This window comes from Solanum pennellii, chromosome 8 (genome assembly GCF_001406875.1).
Source record: "Solanum pennellii chromosome 8, SPENNV200".
NCBI classification, from domain to species: Eukaryota; Viridiplantae; Streptophyta; class Magnoliopsida; order Solanales; family Solanaceae; genus Solanum; species Solanum pennellii.
In genome coordinates this window covers 23,970,623-23,994,313 of record NC_028644.1, presented here as the reverse complement: position 1 = coordinate 23,994,313, position 23,691 = coordinate 23,970,623, and the positions used below count along the sequence as shown (strand labels likewise).

General features: G+C 33.2%; 1 protein-coding gene across 2 annotated transcripts; it reads left to right on the top strand.

Annotated features, from left to right (window-relative positions):
- The first annotated feature begins 8,365 nt into the window (after window positions 1-8,365).
- LOC107028909 lies at window positions 8,366-19,921 on the top strand. Of its 2 annotated transcripts, none has more exons than XM_015230154.2 (3): window positions 8,366-8,607; window positions 16,854-16,941; window positions 17,086-19,921. In XM_015230154.2, exon 3 carries the CDS (start codon window positions 17,178-17,180, stop codon window positions 19,545-19,547), a length of 2,370 nt encoding a protein of 789 aa, XP_015085640.1. In that variant the 5' UTR covers window positions 8,366-8,607; window positions 16,854-16,941; window positions 17,086-17,177; the 3' UTR covers window positions 19,548-19,921. The 2 variants fall into 2 exon arrangements, with proteins under 2 accessions (XP_015085640.1, XP_015085639.1); XM_015230153.2 differs by lacking the exon at window positions 8,366-8,607 and adding an exon at window positions 15,662-15,905.
- The last annotated feature ends 3,770 nt before the right edge of the window (window positions 19,922-23,691 follow it).

Sequence of the window (23,691 nt, the reverse complement as noted above, 5' to 3'; positions counted from 1 at the left end):
AAGATCATGTTTCTTAGGAATAGAATACCTAATCAATTTTAAAATCTTATTAAGAGGTTTATAATTAATAACTAGCCTTGGGACACCTCTTTCCTTTTCGAAATTATTATTAACATAAAAGGCCGAGCAACTCCAAGGTGACTTGGATGGTCTAATAATATTTTTAGCAAGCAAGTCATTAATTTTATTTTTACAGTATTCCATTAATTCGGCGTTCACTTGAATGGGTCTTGCCTTAGTGGAGATGACATTTTCGTTGAATTCCTTAATATAAGGTAATTCAACAACATGTTTTTCCTTTCCGAAAAATGCATTAGGAAAATCTGAATTATTTTCTCTTTCTATATAATCTTGTAAGCTTTTAAGTTTAGCTTTTACTTCTGGGGTTTTGAAAAGGATTGAATTCTTCTTATCTTGATATCTTCCCGTAAATAAATAATTTATTGTGAGAGTAGATTTATTCTAAATATATGTTTATCTTTTATATGGTCACTTTCCTTTTTGGATATATGATTTAAATATGGGAAGATAATCCTTTTTTCTAAGATAGTGTTGTGAATTCCATCTAAGGTAGCCGTATATGATATTAGTTGTGTTATGAAGAGAATGCCTAATATTATATTCTTCATTTATGTCTTTAGTATTACAAAATCATTTATGAAACAAATTCCACTGTTACATATATATCCCTTGTGGAGTTTATAATTTATTTTAAGTCTTTCTCCTGTTGCGGAGAATAATCAAGTAGTACTTTTTTTAAGATGCTTAGTAGAGATTACTCCTTCAATGATGCAACTTTGATCTGCACCAGTATCTAATAAAATAATTTTTTGGATAGAGTAATTTTTGTTTATAACTAAGTAATGGGTATATGATAACTATGGGCTTTAACTACTGCAATATTATTTACTCCTAATTTTATCATTTGAGTTATTTCTAATGGTTCTAATTCTAACTGTTTACCTGGATTTTGGGTTGGTGTTTCTTCAGAAGTGTTAATTTCTGTTTCATCTTTTTAGTTTCTTTCTTTACATGTATTAATTCTGTTTGAAGGTCTTGAAGTGTTGTTTTAGAATTTTGTTCTCTATTTGTCGTACTAAAAGGTTAAATAATATGATTATTGATTTGTTGATTAAGAACTATATCCTTTAATGCTCTTAAATAATTTTTCTTATAATCTGAATCTTTGATATGTTCAATCATATCACAGAAAACCTCTTTATTATTACTGCTAATGACATTGATGTAGTTGTTTTGGAAGGTGCAAATTGCACCCTTACATCCACCTTTGCCGAATTATTACTTTCAGAACTATAACTCATATTAAGTTGGTCATCTCCACTAGAATTTTCTTCGAAACTAATGTGATTCTCATCAAGAATTGAGTATAATTTATTTATAATATGATTTTCTAGTTCTAACTTAATTATCTTTTCCTTCTTTTTGTTAGGGGCTTGATAATCCTTATCATGGTATTCTGGTTTTTCACAGTTTCAACACGTATTAGTGTCGTTATTATCTAATCTAGATTTTGTAGATTTTCTTTTATAATAATGGGGCCTGTCATGTTGTCTTTATAATTTTTACGATGATGTTTAGCCCTTCTTAATTGATTTTTAAGTTTCATATATGTATTTGTTTCTAATATAGTAATATTTATAAAACTTATGAGATCACCATAGATTAATTACCTATAAGGGGATTTTTCCCTTAAACCTATTCTTTAATGTGCCGGTAAATCCAAGTGTAATTAAAGTAGCTGATTGTTTATCAGATAAATGTTTCATCTTATATGCCATAATAGCTAGTCTTGTTTTATGTATTTTATCATAAATTTGATTTACTGTGAGTCCATCAACATTCCATTTAGCAATTTATCTTTCCGAATGCGAAGTATGATATAGACACTCATTTTTTCGTATTGTATATCCGAAAAAGAAAGTTTCTGATAATAGTTCTCTTTTTGTAGTATAATTAGAGCTTAATTTATTAATATCATTATTATTGTTTTCAAATAAGGAATTAATATTAGTAATTCTTAATTTGGATTTTATTTTTTTATTAGTTGTTATAAGATCATCCGTGATTTCATACTTTTTCTTGAAACCTAGTGAATTTTTTATTAGAAAATTCTGGTAGTTAAAATATTGGATGAGTTTTCAGTTTTTTTATTTTTATCCTTGTAGGAAGGACTTGTTTTATCCTTAAAAACTGATTTATTTTTGGGATCTTCTTTAATATGACTATATTTATTTCTAAAGGTGAGACAGTAACAATTCTACCACCTATGAGTAAACTAATTTCTTCTAAATGAGGAATTTTAGATTCAAATACCTTATTAGTAGTAGTATACCATTTATTAACAAGCATTTTTAACGACTCATTTTGATCGTCTTATTCCCTGTGTATTCAAACCATTTAAAAAACCTTATATTACATTTTACCTTTTCATATCACTAAATCATTTATTCTAAAGATCATTCTTTCTAATAAAGGATATCTTTGTATATACCATTATTTTTTATTGGAATCTTTTGGTTTAGTCCAAAGTATATTTAAATATTAATATCTGGTTCAAGTGGTTCATCTAAACGAATCATGCCAATACAACTTTTAACCCTTTTTTATAGATTTTATCAAAATAGTATTTGTACTTATTATTTTATTACCTTTTATGATAGTATGCTTACTTACTATTTTTATTACCTTTTATGGTAGTCAATATTAAGTATCTTAACTAATTTACAGATGGTAGAGTAAACATAGATAATTAAGAATTTATTTAGTATTGAGTATCTAGCGGAGAGAAGAACATTGTACGTGGGCTTAATTGTCTAGTTTAAAGATTACTATTGGAATAAATTCTTTATGTAGTAATTGTTGTTACCTTTTAAACTAACCTTCTTTCATTTTATTCTCTAGGCTTGGCGACAGGAACATCCTCCGGGTACGGCTCTACGTCACACACAATCTAAGCTAATCCAATGAAAAAGTACGGGCTTGCAAACTGTCTAAATCGGGAATTATCCAGATACCCCACTTTAAGGAATAAAACTAAGAACATAAGTGGAAGAAGGACAACAACTACCAAACACTTAACTTATCACACCGATCGCAACCTAAGTTTCAACATTGTCCGTCCAAGGAAATTTGGGAAGAGTAACAGAGGGGAGAAAAAACAAGAAAATCCTTAAAACAAAACTTTATAAAAACTTAAAAAATAGAAGAACAAAAAGCAATAGCAAATCTTGAACTTTTAAAACATAAAATGAATCCTTAAAATATGTGGAGAAAAAGTATGTAGTTACAAACTTTTTTTATTGATTTGGGGAAAGAGAGAACATGGATCGGAGAAATGGAAAAGTTAAGAAAATGTAGGGAGAAATGTAGAGTGATTTTCAAATTCGTAAAATTTTGAATGCCCCCTAATATTACAAGTTGAGAGCCTTTAAATAGGCCTTAAAGTGCTCACTAATCTAACTTATTATCTATTTATACATGTGCATATACTAATATACATCATGATTTTTACATACTACTACCTATTATAAATAACTGATAATAATTGTACATGGCTTGGAATAGATGTCACGTAGCTGGAACTACTAACACGTAGCCTTCATTGCATTTTTATCTTCTTTTGCTGAAAATTTATCTTCAAAACATAGATCTTGTTATTTAGTCCTTTTGTCACTTTGTGGCTTTGGAATTTTCTTTCTGCGGGATCCACCTGTTTTCTTATTTGTTGACATAATAAATGTTAACATATGCTTGGCACATTCTTGTCTTCATTGAAGATGATACATATTCTTAAATACTTTTTTCACTGGTATGTGAGGATGCAATGTCTAATAATCCATTATCTTTTCATGATTGGTAGTTTTGTCAAGATTTGATAAGGCTTCTTGAAGCCTTCTTTTTAATTCTTCTTTTGAAATTTCAGATTTCCTTCGTGATGAAGAGTCGACAACTAACCTGTCATCGTAATTTGTTAAAGTCGATCCTTTAATTTGATAGTCTTTCTTAGATACTTGATCCTTTTAATTTCATGAATATCGAAGGACCAACTAATAATATAAGATATCCTTTTGAAATAAAGAACTTACATGGTTTAATATTTTTTGGGAGTGTAGAGATATTTTGCTCTACCTGAAACTTTTCAAACTGTGTTAAAATTAATGTGATAATACCTGTTTATTTTCTCTGAACTGGCTCCACTATTCATAAAACCATCGAGGGATTTTTGCGTTTTTTATATCTTTTGAATATTTAATGAATCAAGTATGGGTATTTGGCCGGAGATACATAAAATTATATCAGGCCGCCTTGTAACCATACCAATTATACGTATTGAATAATATCTGACTCATTGTTATCTGCTAATTTATACTCTATCTTCTCTAAATCATTATTTTTAATTTAAATTCATAATACCATCGGGTTTTTAGTTGATCCTCGGTTTCCACATAATTCCGATTAGTATAACACGATTTCAGGAGGTTGGGTACTCCAAAGCATTCATATTCTTTGTCAAGCGCCATGATAAACATTACCTGCAAAACTGTAATTGAAAAATCCTTTTTATCTGACTGAGTAACCTTTTCCTTACTTTTTGTCGGGGTAGTTGGAACCACCTCAATGAGTATGTTTTTGGTGATTTCATTTCATAAATGTCTTTTGTTTGGACACAAATACCTGTTGATGAGGGTTTATTTAATGATGAGGAGTTAGGTTTTGGCAGTTTTAAAAATTCCGCCATGATTGAGTAGCAATTCTCTAATTTTTTGTTTCCCTCTTTGATGAGTTTTTTCATTTTATCTTCTGGTTTGAAGGGCTGAAGTTGGATCATCGGGGGCCTTATTCCTGGTACTCCTGGTCACATTATTTCCCTATAAAAAAAATATCTTGTCAAAAAGTCGGGAGAGAATTGTTTTCTCCTCTTATAAATTCTGTTTTACAAAATCAAAGCTAGATAATAAAGCTTTCTATCTGACAAATATTTGTTTAGAAATCAGATTTTTAAAATCCTTTTTTCAAAACATCATTGGCTGCTTTGCAGTTGACTCTTAATAAAAATTCTTTACTTATTAAATCATCTTGAAATTTAATAATATATAGTACAATACAAAAAATCCTTTTTAATAGTGCTGTAATTTTTTTTTTTGAGTATAATTCCAAACTCCTGAAGTGAATCTCACTAATTGTTCAGTGGACCCTACAGAATTTTTTTGTTTTATTATGCTTCCATACCCTATATTGAGGCATATGTTTCTACTATCATAAGGGCCTCCGGGTGTGGTATACCTAGACATAGGAGTTTTTGAACTATTATTTTTATTTTTTGGACTGCACTAGTATGCTCTAATCCCCATGATTATGGATTCTTTTTAAGGCGCTGATAAAGAGGCTTACAAACCTGTCTAATATTAGGAATAAAATCAGCAACATAATTGAGACTCCCTAGAAATCTCTGGAGTTGTCTTCTATCTATTAATTCATCCAAAATTTTTGATGAGAACTCTATGGCTCTACAAATGGGTTTATAGATTCCTTGATATAAATCATGCCCAAGGAATCTAATGAAAAAGTTTGGAATAATTTAATCTTTTTAGAATTAACTACTAGACAAATTTTCTTAACAACCTGTAAAAAAGTGTGGAGATGTTTAAAGTGTTGATCAATATCTTCGGAATATATTATATGTCATCTATGTAGAATGTAGAAATATGAACTGATTAAATATATATTTCATGATATTTTGAAATTCAGAAGAAACATTTCTTAGTCCGAAAGACATTACATTTCATTCGTATTGTCCAAATGGGACATTTAAAGTTGTTTTATATTTGTCCTTTTCGGCGATTTGTATCTGCCAAAATCCTGATTTCATGTCAAACTTACTATAAATATTAGCTTCGTAAGTTCTCTTAAGAAGATCACGTTTGTTAGGTATGGGATGCCTAATCCATTTCAATACCTTATTAAGAGGTTTATAATTGATAACTAGTCTTGGGGTACCTCTTTCCTTTTCGACACTATTATTAACATAAAAGGCCGAGCAACTCAAAGGTGACTTGGATGGTATAATAATATTTTTAGCAAGCAATTCATTAATTTCCTTTTTACAATATTCAATTAATTCGGCGTTCATTTGAATGGTTCTTGCCTTAGTGGAGATGACCTTTTCGTTGAATTCCTCAATATAAGGTAATTTGACAACATGTTTATTCTTTTCCGAAAATGCATTAGGAAAATCTGAACAAGTTTTTCTTTCTATTTAATCTTGTAAGCTTTTAAGTTTAACTTCTACTTCCGGGGTTTTAAAGAGGATTGAATTCTTTTTATCTTGATATCTTCTTGTAAATAATTAATTTATTGTGAGAGTAGATTTATTCTAAATTTGATGCTCCGTGAGTCCATTAATATTTCATTTAGTTATTTCTCTTTTCTAATGCGAAGTATGAGATAGACACTCTTTTCTTCGTATTGTATTCCCGAAAAAGAAGGTTTCTTATAATAATTCTTTTTTTAGGACAATTAGAGCTTAATTTATTAATATCATTATTATTGTTTTCGGATAAGGAATTAAAATTAGTAATTTTTAATTTGGATTTTAGTTTTTTGTTAATTGGTATAAGATCATCCGTGATTTTAAACTTTTCTTGAAATCTAGGGATTTTTTTATTAGAAAATTCTGACAGTTTAAATATTGGATGAGTTTCTAGTTTTTTTATTTTTATCCTTGTAGGAATGACTTGTTTTATCCTTAAAAACTGATTTATTTTTGAAATCTTCTTTAGTATTGACTATATTTATTTTAAAAGGTGAGACAGTAATAATTCTACCATATATGGGTAGACTGAAATTTTAGATTCAACTACCTTATCATTAGTAGTATACCATTTATTAACAAGCATTTTTAACGACTCATTTTGGTCGTCTAATTTTCATGTGTATTGAAACTATATAAAAAACTTTATATTACATTTTAGCCTTTTCATATCACTAAACCATTTATTTCTAAAGGTTATTTTCCGATAAAGAATATATTTGTATACACCATTGTTATTAATGGAATTTTTTGACTATTCTAGTGTTTATTTAAATAATTAATATCTTGTTCAAAAGGTTCATCTAAACGAATCATGTCAATACAATTTTTAACCTTTTGATAGATTATACCGAAGTGGTATTATTTTATTACCTTTTAAGATAGAATCCTTACTTATTATTTTATTACCTTTTATGGTAGTCAATGTTAAGTATTCTAACTCCTTTACAGATGGTAGAGTGAACATAGATAATTAAGAATTTATATAGTATTGAGTATCTAGCGGAGAGAAGAACAATATATGTGAGCTTTATTCTCTACTTTAAAGATTATTATCGGAATAATAAATTTTTTTGTGTAGTAATAGTTGTTACCTTTTACACTAACCATCTTTGATTTTATTCCTCTAGGCTTGGCGATGGTAACACCCTCTGGGTCCGGCTCTACGACACACACAGTCTCAGCTAATTCAACGTAGAAGTATGGGCTTGCCAATGTCTAAATCGCGAATCATCCAATTACCCCACTTTAAGGAATAAAACAAAGAAATCAAGTGGAAGAAGAACATCAACTACCAAAGTTTGAACTTATCACCATGATCGCAGCCTAAGTTTCGACATTGTCCGCTCAAGGACAACGTAGAGACTTAGTCGCTCCTACTCATACCCTTCCTGGTTAACTTGACTCTGATTCCAATGGAGGGGCGGACAAAGTTTCAGAACCGAATCCTAAGGAAATTTGGACAGAGTAACGGAAGGGAGAAATGCTGAGTAGAATACCCCAAAAAGACCTAGTTAATTACATTCTTTTGTGGGGGTAACCCTAATCGATATAGACCATGAGATCTTAACATGGAATCCTAGTATCAACCCTTACCGTATGAGAGATCCCCACTTTCCTGTCATTCGTTTAGCCTTTCCTATGTGGGCACATAGTTAAGGGATAGAGAGATTGCTACAAGAGATTCCATCTCAATTAATATAATTATCTTTTTTCTTAAAGTATTAGGATACTATCGATTAGTTTTGGTTATATTATTGTGTCACAGTCTGACGTTCAATTATTTGTTCACTTTTTATAAAATCATTATTTGATAAATTACATTTTTTACATGTCATTGGTTACATTCGTTACATTTTTTCAAATTCTTTTCATCTCTTACATTTGTTAATATTCATATTTGATATTTTGCACATAATGTTTCATATGCACATATTTTATTCACCGTGGTTTTGGCCCACGATTTTAACAAAATGTTATTGACAATTTTCAATTACCTATATTTAGAATAATTGACATGTTAGGTTAAAGAGATGGTGGATATTTTAGATTATGTGATGGAATAATTTTTTTTTATATATTTTGTTCACAAAAGAGGGTCTTATTTATCATTTTCCGATGATTTCACCGAAGCTCAACAAGTCCAGCACCGCCAAAAGACCCCAACTCCATTTCTCTCACCCTCACTATTCTGAACAGCAGACCCAAGAAGTCCTCTATTATCCTACTCGTTGTCCAGACCTAATCCCCATCTCCTTCGTCTACGGTGAAATTCGGTAATTCTAATAACACATCTTTATAAACTTAATCTCATTATTCTTGATACTTTTGTTGAATGGACTAATCTTAGTACTCATAGTGAATGTTATATTCTTGTTAGAGAACACTTATCTTGAATATCTATATTTTTTACCCTGTTTTACTCCCTCACTGATTTGGTTGTTGTTTTGTTGTTTTGGATTTTAATGATTTTAACTGTTGAAGTTTATGTTTTATTATTTATTAACCGTTCCTTTGTTCTTTCTAGTTATTTTCAATATTTTGATTAGCTTCTAGTTAATAAGTTTGATGTTCATGCTATATTGTTTTATTTGTCTTTAATCATTTTTATTATTATTAGTTATCATGGTGGATATATAAGTTTTGTTTGTTGCTGCCTACATTTGGTGGTTATCAATGTTGCTTCAGATCTTCATTATTTTAATATATTATTGTTGATGAATGTCCATTTTCTTCGCTCACTGTAATTTTTTGTTAATTTAATAAAGGGAAAAGGGTCTGATATACCCCTCAACTTTGTCATTTAGAGCTGATATACCCCTCGTTATAAAAGTGGCTCATATATGCCCTTACCGTTATACAAACGGCTCACATATACCCCTGCCGTTATAAAATGGCTCATATATACCCTTCATTTAACGGAAGTTAAAAAATTAGTTTTAAATTTATATTTATTACTTCTAATTTTTTTAAAAAAATTATTTAGGGGTATATATGATTCTTCTATCAAAGTTCAAGGTATATTTTAATTTTTTTCTTACATAAATTATTTTTTACAATAAGTTTTACAAGAATATTAATGAAACATAAATAAATTTAATTATCAAAATAATAATTATAAATTAGTCATTGGAACAAAAAAAATCAAAAAAAATATGTTTGACGAGGATTAAATTTACTCATATGAGATTATATTTTTTAGAAAAAAATAATAAAAATTTAGATTTTTTTTATTTTCGTTAGAGGAAAAGGGTATATATGAGCCATTTGTTTACAAGTAGGGGTATATATGAGCCACTTTCATAACAAGGGGTATATCAGTTCTAAATGACAAAGTTGAGGGGTATATTAGACCCTTTTCCCTTTAATAAAAAATACTTGCAGAACTTTTGTTAAAAGAGTTAGAGCCACAATTAGGATTAATTTAGATTATTTGTTATCTTAATTGTTGTTTTTTGTTTCTTTGTTAAATTGATATCTAATAGTAAATGCTAAAAATGGTCAATGAGAAAATCTCTCCATCGGTTATGGAGGCCTACCCATTTTAAAAGACGAAAATTTAGTTTATGTTTATATTTTTTTATTGTTAAAAATGTCCAGTGAAGAAATTACCGTCGATTTTCAAGGTCTTCCATGTAAATAAGATGGATTTTTATTTTTAAGTTTTATTTAATTCATTTATTTTTACTCATATTTATTTACTACTAACAATTTTCATAAGTGTCTTTACAAATACCCGGAGTTGCTTCCTATTAAAGCTATTCGAATTAAGTTCGAATTATACTTTTTATTCATTATTTTGTATATAATGGCATTAGACAAGCTTTAGGCCGTTTCTTATATTATTTTATTTTGTTACTTGTGTATATTACATGTTTATTATACTTGTATATTATTGTTATCTCCTCTTCAATTTGAAAAAATGAATTCAGTAGGCATCTACATTTGTGGATTTCGAAGGATGCATAACCCCTTCCCTTCGAAATAACTTGAATCTCTCACCTAAAATCAAATTGGTTTCGTAGACATTTCTTTAAGTTAATTTGTTAATTCATTTCCTAGTTATCCTAAAAGTACCTCACCTCTACTCACAGGAGAGCACTCATCTCTATCATATCCTCTCAATGCTTAGCATTAATCCCCACAGAGTATCAGACTTTCATTACATTCATTCATTATAGGTTATGAGATTGCTACTAAATACCACACCTCTACAAACGTGAGGGTATCCATCCCAACCTATCATTCGTTCATTGGAAATCTCTTAGGAATATTGAGATTATTATGAGACACTCAACCTTTACTCACAGAGTAGTCCCAAAATCCCCCGTTCATTCATTAGAGTACTATTGAGGAACCTTTCAATAGACTCACATTTATTACTTCATGAGCTTCATTCATTCATGTGTGTGTACATATGTGATACTAGCCTTTCACATAATCACCAACATTCACATCATTATCTTGTAATTATAGTCGTAATCCACACACAATTTACTTCACATTAGCATTATACATTAACCCTTCTCATTCAAGTATAAGACATAATGTTGATAATTCAATTCTTCACAATACAAGGCCATGATCACAACACACACACATATATAAAGTAAACATCACCACCATAAGTGGACCATACCACACAAAATCAATTCCAACATATCATAAGAATTAGGTCAACCTACCCTTCGCCCAAACCATGATCACCATTACCCAATTCTCCAACAATTTATCATCAATAGGTATATATAACAATAGAAACCAACAATACAATTCAATCTAAACATAATACCATCTTTATTCAATCATAAGCTTTAAACCCACTTCAAAAGCCAAATTTAGGAATTTGAGAAAACCATGGGTTCATGGAGTTTTTCATCTTAAAAAATCAATTAAACATTAATAATATCATAGTTAATCATTTAAAATCGTTTCATGAAAGAACCCATGAATTTGAGTGAAAATTGGACTTTTACATAGACTTTGAAATCTTTAAAATCACTTTGAAATTGGCTCTAAGGTGATAGCTAACCTTAGATAAAAAAAACTCACATACCTTATTAGATGAAATCCCAAGAGAATTGAAGAAGAAAACCATTGAAATCCACAACCCTAGCTACATCTTGACCTTGAGCTTCCATATAGTTTTTGAGAGAACTTAAGGAAGGGAAGGGTTTGATTTTTGGGAAAAGTGAGTAACGAATTCTTAATTCAAATAAATGTTTAAATACTCTTCATATACCTTAAAATACTTAAAACAAACGTCCATGCACTTAAAAAGACTTTGGGTGAATTTTGCAATTCACCCCCAAGTTGGTTGAACTACCTGCAAAATTGCAGGTTGGAAATCACTTCCACGCCCACCAGACCACTGACTGTGGCCTGGTCCACGCCCCGTCAATAGGGTTCGTGGTTATGGTCTGTGTCTCAAAACCTGCAGGCCTGGTTCACGCCCAAGACTCACGAGTCGTTGGTGATTTGATGGGCCATGGTTTGGGGTCGTGAATCGTGCTGCCCAGGCAACTTTTGGCAAAAAGATGGGGTTCTCCTTAAGTCCTCCTCAATGGCCCCTTTGGGGTTCCTTCAGGAATCGTATCCGAATGTTAAACTTCACTCGATGTTCCACGAATATGAGTCATCTCCACATGACTTAGACCTCAAACAACACACTAACTTCAGCCATACTACACTAGAACACACTAGCACCAAACGCTTAGTTTTCAAATGTCTTGGTTGTTCCTTGATGTTTGACCTCAAGAACAACCAAACTCACTTTTAAACTCATTTTTAAGCATTTATACTAGATTAACAACTATATTCTAACATACGAGGCTCTAGTATCACTAATTCAATTTTAGGGTCCTTACATGAACAATTCAAACATGTTGCTCAAATAGCAAGTTTGTTAAGACTCGAGACTACCCCTAGTGGTAATATGATTCTTAGAGTCACAAATGACCCCAAGATGTCCCATATCGTGGCATGACAGTAAGATTACTATATAAAACTAATAAATCTTATCTAAAACTGAATATAATAAGCAAGTTCAAAACAAACTTAATAATCAAATGGAAATATGACTAAAATAACAAAAATAAAAGTAGTCCTTGTCCTTGAGAGATAATAACTTACTAAACTCTATTATTTAGATGATACATAACCATACTAACCGTGATCTGAATGTGAGTGTTTGAAATTATATTATAAATCATATCTCGCAAAAGAAGGTATGTAGTCACTACTTTAACTGTATTGAGTATGTGAGATATGCACTATTAAATATAAAGTTGAACATGATGAACTTGAGATGCTAAACTTATTCTGAAACTAATACATATAACCTAATCCACTGACAAAGAAAGAAAGATGCAGTTGATCAATATTGTATGACATAAGCTAAATGCAGCGTCATGCAATATTAGAGACTAAACTATGTGAATACTAAACTGATATACTCTGTTAATTGACTTATTTTTAGTGGCTTTTGGTTTTTAAACACTTTTGTAATTTTGAAAGTGTTTAGGTAACACGACATAAAAATGTCAAAAACCAAGGGGTTTCCAACTTATAACTTTTGACTTTTAACTTATAGGTCATTTAAAAAAGGAAAAAGAAACTAAATACATGTCACACCCCAAACTCGAGAGGCGCAACTGACACCTGATGCCAAAACTTAGTCTTGAGCAGACCACGTTGAACCACTTTCTAATGGCACATGACAGCCACACACAATCAAGTATATCTCGACATAAAAATAAGATCTCGGTCAGCAAGGCCCCTATCAATAGCTTTACAAAGAAAATAGCTACTCCCAACAATTTATATGAAGCAATAACAAACTAGCACAAAATCTTGTTTGGGTCGTCAAGGTCACCATGGTAATTAGGAAAGCATAAACGCTATGTGGTCATCAAAGTCACCATGATCTGTATACAATAGGTGAAATAGGTATGTATCTACCAATATGTCAAGCAACTATCAATCATCAACCAACATGAAAGCAAGGCCAACGTGGCCAATAACATGGCTATACAACCTAACACCCTAGTCTGCAAGCCTCAATGAATATAACACTTGGATAGGACATGGCGCTGGCCTACCCCAAAATCGTTAAAAAGCTAAACAAGCAAACCTTTATGACTCTAGCAAACCCTGGAAGAAAGGAGTCTGTCAATCTGGTAGACCGGTGATTGTGCTACTTGACAGGTTTGTCTAATTGTTGCTCAGGACCTATAAGCATGAATGAAGCTCCCTAGGAAGGGGCATCAATACAAAATATTGTACCGATCATGTAAGGTAAACTTAAAGTTGAAATTGAAGTAAAAGTATTGAACGGAAAAAAGGCAGGGTGAAAGACAAGTATAATACCCTATCTCCATATAACAATAAAATGTAAGCACATAACAAGCAATAACCTATAGCCTGGTAGGTACAAACAACACGCAATCCCCAAGTAATCACTAAATACCTATATTAGCCCTTTACCTTGATCGTGATGTCAATTCGATCTAAACCGTCTGAATGTATTTGTTCCATGAATTAATGCAAATATGAGGCTCTGTGGTATAATACATATATGCTGCCCACAGGTACAACCTACACAGCCTGTAGGCACGGTCTACTCGGCCCGAAGACTCGGTATAAGAATTAATTGTATGCTTAGTAACCCTGCAATGTCGCTGTCTCCTAAGGACAAAATAAACTCATAGGTGATTAAATAGATGATAAAACATCACAATAATGATAAGTAATCATGATTAATCAAAACACAATCATAAAAAGGAGTACAATGTCGTCGATAGACATTACATCAAATGGTCATAGCCAACTCAATAGGATAATTCTACAAGTCACATATTGACAGTTAACGGACCTTAAATATCTTAGCTCATTAAGATCACGCTAGAAGAGACATAATAACCTCAACATACCTTTCAACAAAATCCCAAAAGGTGTCTTTATGGTGCTTGACCAACCAAAGTAATGCAACAACATGAAAATCAACAAAGATGTACGAACAATCCATAAGTAAATAAGAAGACATTAATGCCACACTGATGACCAGCCAAGTCCAAACTATAAAGTGAGGCAAAAAACAACAATAATCAGTAGCTAAATCCATAGAAGACATTCCAACAACATGTCAAAAGAGCGACAAGCTTCACAGGTAACTAGAGTGACTTTCACGGTTATGATGAGCTTTTTTCTCCTATTTCCAAGATCGAATTCCAGTTTTTTCTAATCGACTGTCTTATTATTTTTCCTTTTTATAACTAAGCGTCACCATTCAATCCAACAACCATCGTACGTGACTCTAATAATAATCACACCAACCACTCATTACCTCCACTAGCTTAAAAGTATCAATACGCAACAATAATAGCCAAAATAAATAATACAAAGGGGCTTCCCACAACCACAATTTCTAAATCACCACCACCTGTTAAAAAATCTATAATAATGATACTAGCACATGGAATTACGAAGAAGGGTTGTCAAAAGAAGATTACCTCAATCAAAATATCTGAAATAATAAGCTTAAGATTCAAACTCCTAGCAGCAATAACAAACGGAGTTTAAATCAACAAGAAAATTATACCACAACGATGAGCTCGTGACGTCGAGCAAATTTTGTTAAACATCCGAGTTAGAATCTAAACATCCATGGAGTATTTGAAGGTGGGTTTGTCATTTCTAGTTTTAGCTATTTATAATGGATAAAAGACAAAGATTATGGTCTTTTATAAAGACCACCGACTTCGAGTTGAGTGGACCTACTTTGAGGTGCCTGCTTGTGCATCCTCACGAAAATATGCATATCTCTCAATTCTTAAGTTGTATCGACAAATGATTTACTGCGTTCGAAACTAGACTCGTATATGACAGAGAATTCTTTAATAGCATTTGACAATTACTTTTGCTGAATTTTATTTCACAATTTCCTTGACTTTAACACTTGACGTATGAACTTTGTGCAATTAAAATAACTCATATAATATCATTTCATGTATGTTATGTATTCTTAGTCTTATACCAAACATATGAGTTGAGATGTATCAGGACGTTTTGAAATGTTTTCGAATTTCACCAAATTTAGGGAATTTTTATGATTTAAAAGAAATAGAGATACCTATTTAATTAGCTTTTAACATTATGAAGTTTATCTAATATCCCATTTTAAAAAAGTCAATCCAAACATCTCTAAAACTCTTGGGTTATACTCAACTATATTAAAGCCCAAAATGATGAATGGGCCAAAGTGAAGTTTAAATATGGGCCCAGCCCAGCCCATTTTAACCTTCAACCCCTGCAAAAAACCTACTCTCTAGATTGTTCCCCCAATGTTTTGGTGAAATAGCACTAGGATGATAAACAAAGTTAGATTTTAGGGGGAAATGAAATTTCAGAAGAATTTTTGGTGTCTCCCCGCTTCCTGAAATTTTCACACTCTCTCTAATTCCCGCTATTCTCTTCCCTCCCATTACTATTTGCTCTCTCAAATTCGTCCTTTAGTAGTATAAGGATTTATCTCTTTCTATTGTCAGAACTTTGGAGGTCTCTCTTAATCTATTAGGTATGCTCATTTATGGATACTTTTGTTTTTCATCTTTTTCTTAAACCTTATTGTGCTTTTTTGATTTCTATAGAGTTTGAAATTTGATTATGTAGAGCTTTTACATCAATCAATGGTAGTTTTTTTTTTAATCTGCTTGTCAGCAATATGCTAGGGTTTAGTGTATGTTGATGTACACATTCTGATTTCATCTGCATGTTATAAATGTTATCTCACTATCCTATACTTGTGCTCATGCTTAACTTTGTTCACGGTTCGGTGAAATGTTTTTTTTTTTATATGTTTCAAAGTTAACTTTTTCATGTATGATATCAGCTTAAGAACTTGTGCGATAGCTAAATATAGTTTATGCTAATTTTACAGTTTTGGTGATTTTAGTGATAATAGTTCTAGTTTTTTATGATGCTTACAAGCCCTTTTCATTGGGAAAAGTTTGTTAATCAAGCAAAACTAATGTATCATTTGGCAGTATGTATGTAACATTTAAGAAAATCAAATCTCTTTGGTCTACAAGAAATATTAGACACATTTGATTATAAAGGTGAAAGTAAGTTTTAGACCGCTAGCCGCTACCCAGAGAAATAGATGACAAAGGAGTCGGATTGTAGTTTGATGCTCAGTCATAGCTCCGTGCTCCTCGAACTCTCTTTCTTTGATGTTTCAAGTCTCCGATGTTTGATATCATGGGTCTATGCATGATACTTGTGTATTGACTTTACCATTTATTGGAAGTTAGATTGTTCTTGTATGATTTCCAGTGTGCTTCATTTCCACTTGTTTTGTCGTGATTGATCTTTATTGTAACTTTTAAGAGTTCCTCTATTTCGGGAATCCGTCATTGTGTGCCTATGACTTCATGGAATCAATTGAAATAATTCTTAACTATATTTTTTTCTTTTTTTTTTCTTTGTTGGGCACAATATGACAATCATCTATTTTTGGGTGCAGGATTCACTATCTTTGTATAAGCATCTTCTCTTTCTTGGTTGTGTTATCAACAATTTATTGCTTAGCTGCTCATAAGTTGTAACTGAAGGTAAAGTTCCTCTCTCTCTTTTCTTTTGGTGTGCATGATGGCTCTAGAACAGTTACTACATGAATAGTAATTAGTAAAAGCAATATTTGATCTTTCTTGCTTTTACGCAAGAATTTAAAGATATATTCCTTTTTTTTGGGACAGGAATGCCGCGTTGAGCATGAAAAATATATGTTGGAGACTTGTGTATCAATGTCTACTGCATCTTACTGATTAATATCTTTATTGGGATTGTGATGGAGTGCAACAAGGATGAAGCCCTAAGGGCTAAAGAGCTGGCTGAGAAGAAAATGCAGAGTAATGACTTTTTAGGGGCTCAAAAGGTGGCACAGAAAGCTGAACGGCTGTACCCTCAGCTAGAGAATATATCGCAGCTACTTGCTGTCTGTAATGTCCACTGTTCAGCTCAGAGCAATACAGTGGGATCAGAAAAGGATTGGTATCGGATCCTCCAAATTGAACAGTCGGCTGACGAAGTGACCATCAAGAAACAATACCGGAGACTTGCGCTTGTGCTTCATCCTGACAAGAACAAGTTTCCAGGTGCAGAAGCAGCTTTCAAGCTGATTGGGGAATCAAATATGGTGCTTTCGGACCCGACAAAAAGGGCTTTGTATGATAGTAAGTACAAGTTTTTTTCCAAAGGTGCAGCAGCAAAGCGACAGGTTAATCGAAATCCTTTGGCTAAACAAAATAATATTCCAAATGGTATTGGTACTCAGTTCAGTAATCTGAATAATATTCAGAAACCACAACAAACTTCATCAGCAGTGCCTGAAACATTCTGGACGGGATGTCCTTTTTGCAATATTAGGTACCAGTACTACAGGAGTTTTGTGAACAGAGCTTTACGCTGCCAAAAATGCTCAAAGCCTTTCATTGCATATGATTTAGGTTCTCAAGGTGCTCCTCCTGGACCTGGACCTAAATGGAATTATCCTGGCAGTCAGGATGTGCCGCTTAGGTCAAATACGAGCCAACCTTATCAGCAGAAAGAGGCTTCCAACAAGGGAACCTCAAGAATGGCAGCCGGAGCTGGGTTTACACCTGCCCAAATGGGATCTCAACAGGGTCCTAGCAGTAAAACAATGGGTTCACAACCAGAGGTACGGAGAGAAAATACTGCTCCGGTATTTGAGGATTTTAAGGCTAAAAGGAAGGCTGAAAAGTATGACAAGGAAATGGGCGATACAAATGAAGGGGCTGCTGCGCCGAAGGTTAATATAAATAATAGGAAAAGGAGTAGGAAGCAGACAGTTGAATCAAGTGAGAGCATTAATACTTCAACCAGCACTGAGCCTGAAACTGCGGACATCGAGTCTGGTAGCTATCCACCGGTTGGAGAAGATTTTGATTTTGATGGTTTCGGACCTAGGAGATCGTCTCGCCTACGGCAGCATGTATCCTACAATGAAGGTGCAAGTGACGACGAGAATGATTTGGCAAACCCTCGGAAGAAGGTACGGGCTAACCAATCAGCTGAAGATGATACATCAAAGCAGAAAGAAGCCGTGAGTGGTGATGACTTTAGGAATGCCAAACCAACTGATTCTAATGGTAATTCCAAGGCAAACACTACTCAAAATGAAGTAGCCTCTCCTAAAGCGAAAGTGCAAAATGAGAACACCAACAATAGGAAATTTGACAAACAGGCTTCTGGACCTCCATCAAGTGAGGTGGAAAAAGTTCAAGTTGTTGATTCTGATTCAGAACCAGATAGTGAACTTTCTGATAATCCTCCAGAGATATATGATTGTCCTGATCCAGAGTTCAGTGATTTTGATAAGCATAGGGAAGAAAGTTGCTTTGCTGTTGACCAAATCTGGGCTTGTTATGATACAGCTGATGGAATGCCAAGATTCTATTGTCAGATTAGGAGAGTTTCGTCTCCTGAATTTGAGCTACGTTTCACCTGGCTTGAGGCTAATCCAGAGGATCGAAGAGACATGGAGTGGGTAGAGGCAGAATTGCCTGCTGGTTGTGGGAAATTTAAACGTGGGAGTTCTCAAATCAGTAATGATCGTCTTACATTCTCTCATCTAGTGCAGTTCACAAAGGGTAAGAGAGGTGCATTCATTGTATACCCTAGGAAAGGGGAGACATGGGCTCTCTTTAAAAATTGGGATATCAGTTGGAGCTCCGACCCAGAAAAACATAGTAAGTACAAGTATGAGATTGTGGAGGTACTTTCTGATTTTGTTAAGGATGTTGGTATAAAAGTAAATTACCTGGATAAGGTGAGTGGATTTGTTAGCCTTTTCGAACCCACCAGCCAGACTAAGGATGGCTCATTTTTGGTAAAGCCAAATGAACTTTATAAGTTCTCTCATCAAATCCCATCATTCAGAATGACTGGAACTGAAAAAGAGGGTGTACCTGTGGGATCATTTGAACTTGATCCTGCTTCTTTACCTCTTAATCCAGACGACATTTGGTACCCTGAGAAACTGAATAAAGACAGCGGAAAGCCAAAGTCTGAACTGGAGAATGTGACAACACCTAAGAAGTTAGTGGAATTGAAAGGAACAGGTGCTACTGATGGAGAGTCATCTAAGGTTCGAAGATCTCCCAGGGGTGTGAATATATCCATGACTAGAAAATCATAGACATGACAGATTCTTTCTTCTGCTTTGCTTGCTCAGTGAACATTTTGTTTGGTCAAATTCGTGGATTTTGTCATCAGTTTAACTTCTAGGGATACCAGTAGGATTAATAGAACAATTGTCGCTGGCCTGAACTCTCTTTTGACGGCAGTATGTGTTCCTGCAACTTTTATTGCTAGTATATGTCCTTTGTGTAGTTTTTGCTGAATCAATGGTATTTTCAGATCCTTTCATGACAGATGGATCAAGGATATTTAGTTTGAACAAAACTGTCCTTGTTAAGACATTGTAGTTCTTATAAGTATCTTACAAGGGAAATAGAGCATGAAAAGTTTGTAGTCCACATGTGTTGTTGATTAGAGGTTTCTGTTGGTTCATTCCGTGTTTTTAAGTCATTGTTATAATATTTTACTACAATTGACCAGTAAAAAAAATAAAATAAATGCTTGCCAGGATCATGTATCTTGATTACCTTTTTAAAATTACTTTTCACACTATCGAATACTGTGAAGATTAGTTTTGCCTTGTGAGATAGAACATACAGTTGAAATTCCACATTCTGCTGAATTTGTATCTTTGATGATTGAATTGAGTTGAATTTTATATAATCGTTATTTCTATTATAATATTAGTGGGATGACAAAATAAGATCGTCCTCACATGGGTAGTACCAAGATTTCCATGTTGCAAAGCTACATGTGGCTGCATTATTCTATTTTTGCCCTCATTCATATCTCAACGACATTGCCACTTAGGCCTTTGTAATTGGTTTACCGTGTGGCAACCTTTTGTGGTCGGTGAACTTTAGATAGTTTTGAAGCCACTATTTTTATTTTGTTATATTTGTATTCATTATGGATAAATTATTTCTTATGCACTATTTGGTTTGATGTATTAAAAATAGTATGCATTGTACAAAAATATTTATGTACAAAAGTGCCCTTCACAATTATGATGGAAAAGACGTCAAAGTACTTTAGAGGGGTAATTGAGTATTGAATCATATTAATGCATGCATTATATCCTTTGCAGTATTAATACCATGGATTCCTAGGTATTAGTGATACACTCGTCAATACCCAATAGACTGTATAACTAATGCATACCATGAAAAAATGCACAAAACAAGCGATTACTAATATATATAATTAATGCATACATTTATTTTGCTAATACACTCTACCAAATGACCGCTTAAACTAATATGGTAACCTATACACACCTCTTCTATTAAATATTGAACTTTTTTTACCGCCTAACACGTGTAGCACCACTCTCACAATGAGAGGTGTATCACAGTTGCACCATGATCTTGGGCATATTCATGCGCCTACAAACCAATTTATCCCATAAGATAACTAAGTTTGAGAGCATTTTTGGTGTCAGAATTAAGTTTTGAGAGTCTTTTGATGTCGCTTCTTCTAACCGATATGATTAGATGTTTCAGGGTGTGAAGCAAAGAGAAATGAGCCAAAACAGGGCACTTGGACAGAGGTCAGAAAATAGAAGATGAAGTTACGGAGAAAAAAGGGCCAAGAAGATGGAAAATACACTACGAGGGAGTACCAACGCGTCGCGGAGCTAATACATGTATGCAGAAGAGGAATTCCACTTAACAGTGGAGTGCACGATAGGAGCGCGTCGCAGAGAGGTTTCAGCTGGATGAAACTTTAGGCGAGGGAACATGTCCGCGTCGCGCACCTGGACACCAGAAATTGACCATAATTTTTTTTCTAGACTATAAATAGGTGTGCTATTTTTTTGGGGAATCAAGTTCTAAAAAGATGGGAGCACAAATTTTAGGCGATTTTGCAATACTTTCTAGGGTTTTCCTTCTCCTTTTTAATCTCGGTAAATTCTTGTATGATCGACAAACATTATTTCTTGATATTTTGTGTTATGTGTAGCTAAAGTCCCCTAGGGTTGTAACTACCGTTGATGTTTAATACAATTTGTTTTTAGTATGAGAAAGGTTGTCTAATAATTTGTGCTTGCGTTCTTGTTTTACTATTGTAATGCTCGATCGACATTCAAATAAACTTGTTGTCCGCTCTTGAACTTAAAAGATTAATAAAGGGATAGACCAAAAAATGTGAAAAGTGTGTTCATTCTAGCGTAAAATCTAAAATGTTTTGTATATAGGATATTTTTATACTTATATACCACGCTTGGTTGTTATGCAAGATGAATGCTAAATGCGCCGTCATTAGTTCATGTCTAACCCCGCTCAGTGATGTAGTTTGGTTGTCAATGGGGGTAGGCGATTAGAGATCGAAAGATCGTGATCGTAAAATGAACCTTTCTAATCCATAATGAGGTTAACCCGTCGAATACTAGAATAGATCAATATTATACCGAAATCAATATGCTACAACCCTGGGATACCTTCCCTGATTGTGAAGTTCTCTTGTTCTGAAACTGTTTGATTATCGTAATTAAGTTTTGATTGTGTCTGATTAGTAGTGAGTAGTGAAGAGAATTTCTAAAAGTATTTGCCACTTGAGTAAATTTACTTTAGACATAAAAGAATTATTATTTGTTGATTTGAAGTCCTTTGGGTTCGATAATCCGGCTCGAAAGAGTCGCTGTACTAATTAAGTGATCACGTGCACTTGCGTGTGCTTTTGGATGCAACACGCCACATCAATGCCATCTCACTGCCACATCAATGCCATGTCACTGCAACATCAGATGCCATGTAAAATTTTGACTAAAATTCTCCATATCATTCAATTATTTTTTCTTCAATGAACACCACCATAAAAACACTATCATTGCCGCCACATTACTACCAAATATATATATTTCACCATGAAAATCAAAATAGGCATAATAAATTTCACCGCCTACGATCAAACCCACCATCAAAAGCATACTATCACCATTATCCCCACAAATATTAGAAGACCCACAACAAAAATTGACACCCATAACAAACTCATCACAAAAATTACATCATCACCATCAAAAGGTACAAACCCACCACCATTGTTATCAATCGTCAAAGGATGACCAAGACGTCCGGAAAGTAGTCTTTTGTGTGCTACTGTGTTCTAGTGTATTTTCCTTGTTTAATGTGTCGTTTGGAGTCTAAAATCCGTGAAGATTACCCTAACATATTAATAATTGAGTTTAGGGTCAAAATGTTTGGGTAATACTTCCTAAGGACCTACCAAATGGTCCTTGAAGAGGACCCAAGATTTGGCCAAGGAGCTGCCAAGGAAGCATGGAGACATTAACTTTTTGAAAGACAAGAGACATCGCGCGCCCAACACTTAAGAGGCAAGAATTTTCTTCCACTCCGTGGGCTTTTCACTTAGTTCTATGACTCAAAATGGTTTCAAGAAACAAATCCGGGAGGTGCCTGCACGTCGTGCAGCTGCTGCCCAAATTTGGTCGCGTTGTTTTAAATTCAAGTTGGATGTTTCTAAAAGTTTTATTTAAGTATAAGGGTGTTTTGGGTACTTTGGGTATTTATTATAAATGGTTATTATACCTATTTTAGGGTATCTTAAGTGGGTTAATACATAGAAAAGCCAAACTAGAATTCATTCTTCAAAACAAAACCCTTCCCTCCCAAATTAGATGCTCTCAAAACACCATTGGAGGCTAAGCTCAAGCTCAAGCTCAAGCTAGGAGATGGATTTTAAAGTGATTTCTTTTTCAATTTCTATGTGTCTTCGATCAATAAGGTATGGTAACTCTTGATTCTTTAATAACCTTTCATTCAAGGAGGTCTATCAAAAATTTTCCAAAGAGTTTCAGTGATCAAATTTCCCAATTTCCATTCTAAACATGGGTTAATTGTCAAATGGTTTTAAAAGACATTGCAATGATGAATTTATGTTTAATAAAGGTTTTAAAGATGATTTTCAATGTAATTCCTTGAAGAACCCATGATATCCCTAATCTCTCAATTTAGCCTATAAAGTGAGTTTGGTGATCTTTATTGGATGTTATTGGTATTACGCTTAGATTGTGATGTATTGTTGAATGCTATTACTATCTTTAGATATTGATTTTTGATTGTGGAGTATTGATATATGTTTATCATGGCTTGGAGAATTGGTAAATGACCTAACTTCTTGTCTATAGTATGTGAATTGATGTTGTATGGTTTGTTCCGCTTATGGTGGTGGTGTTTACT

Excerpts from the sequence above, each read along its gene's own strand:
- LOC107028909 (XM_015230154.2), top strand. The coding sequence starts at position 17,178 with ATGGAGTGCAACAAGGATGAAGCCCTAAGGGCTAAAGAGCTGGCTGAG.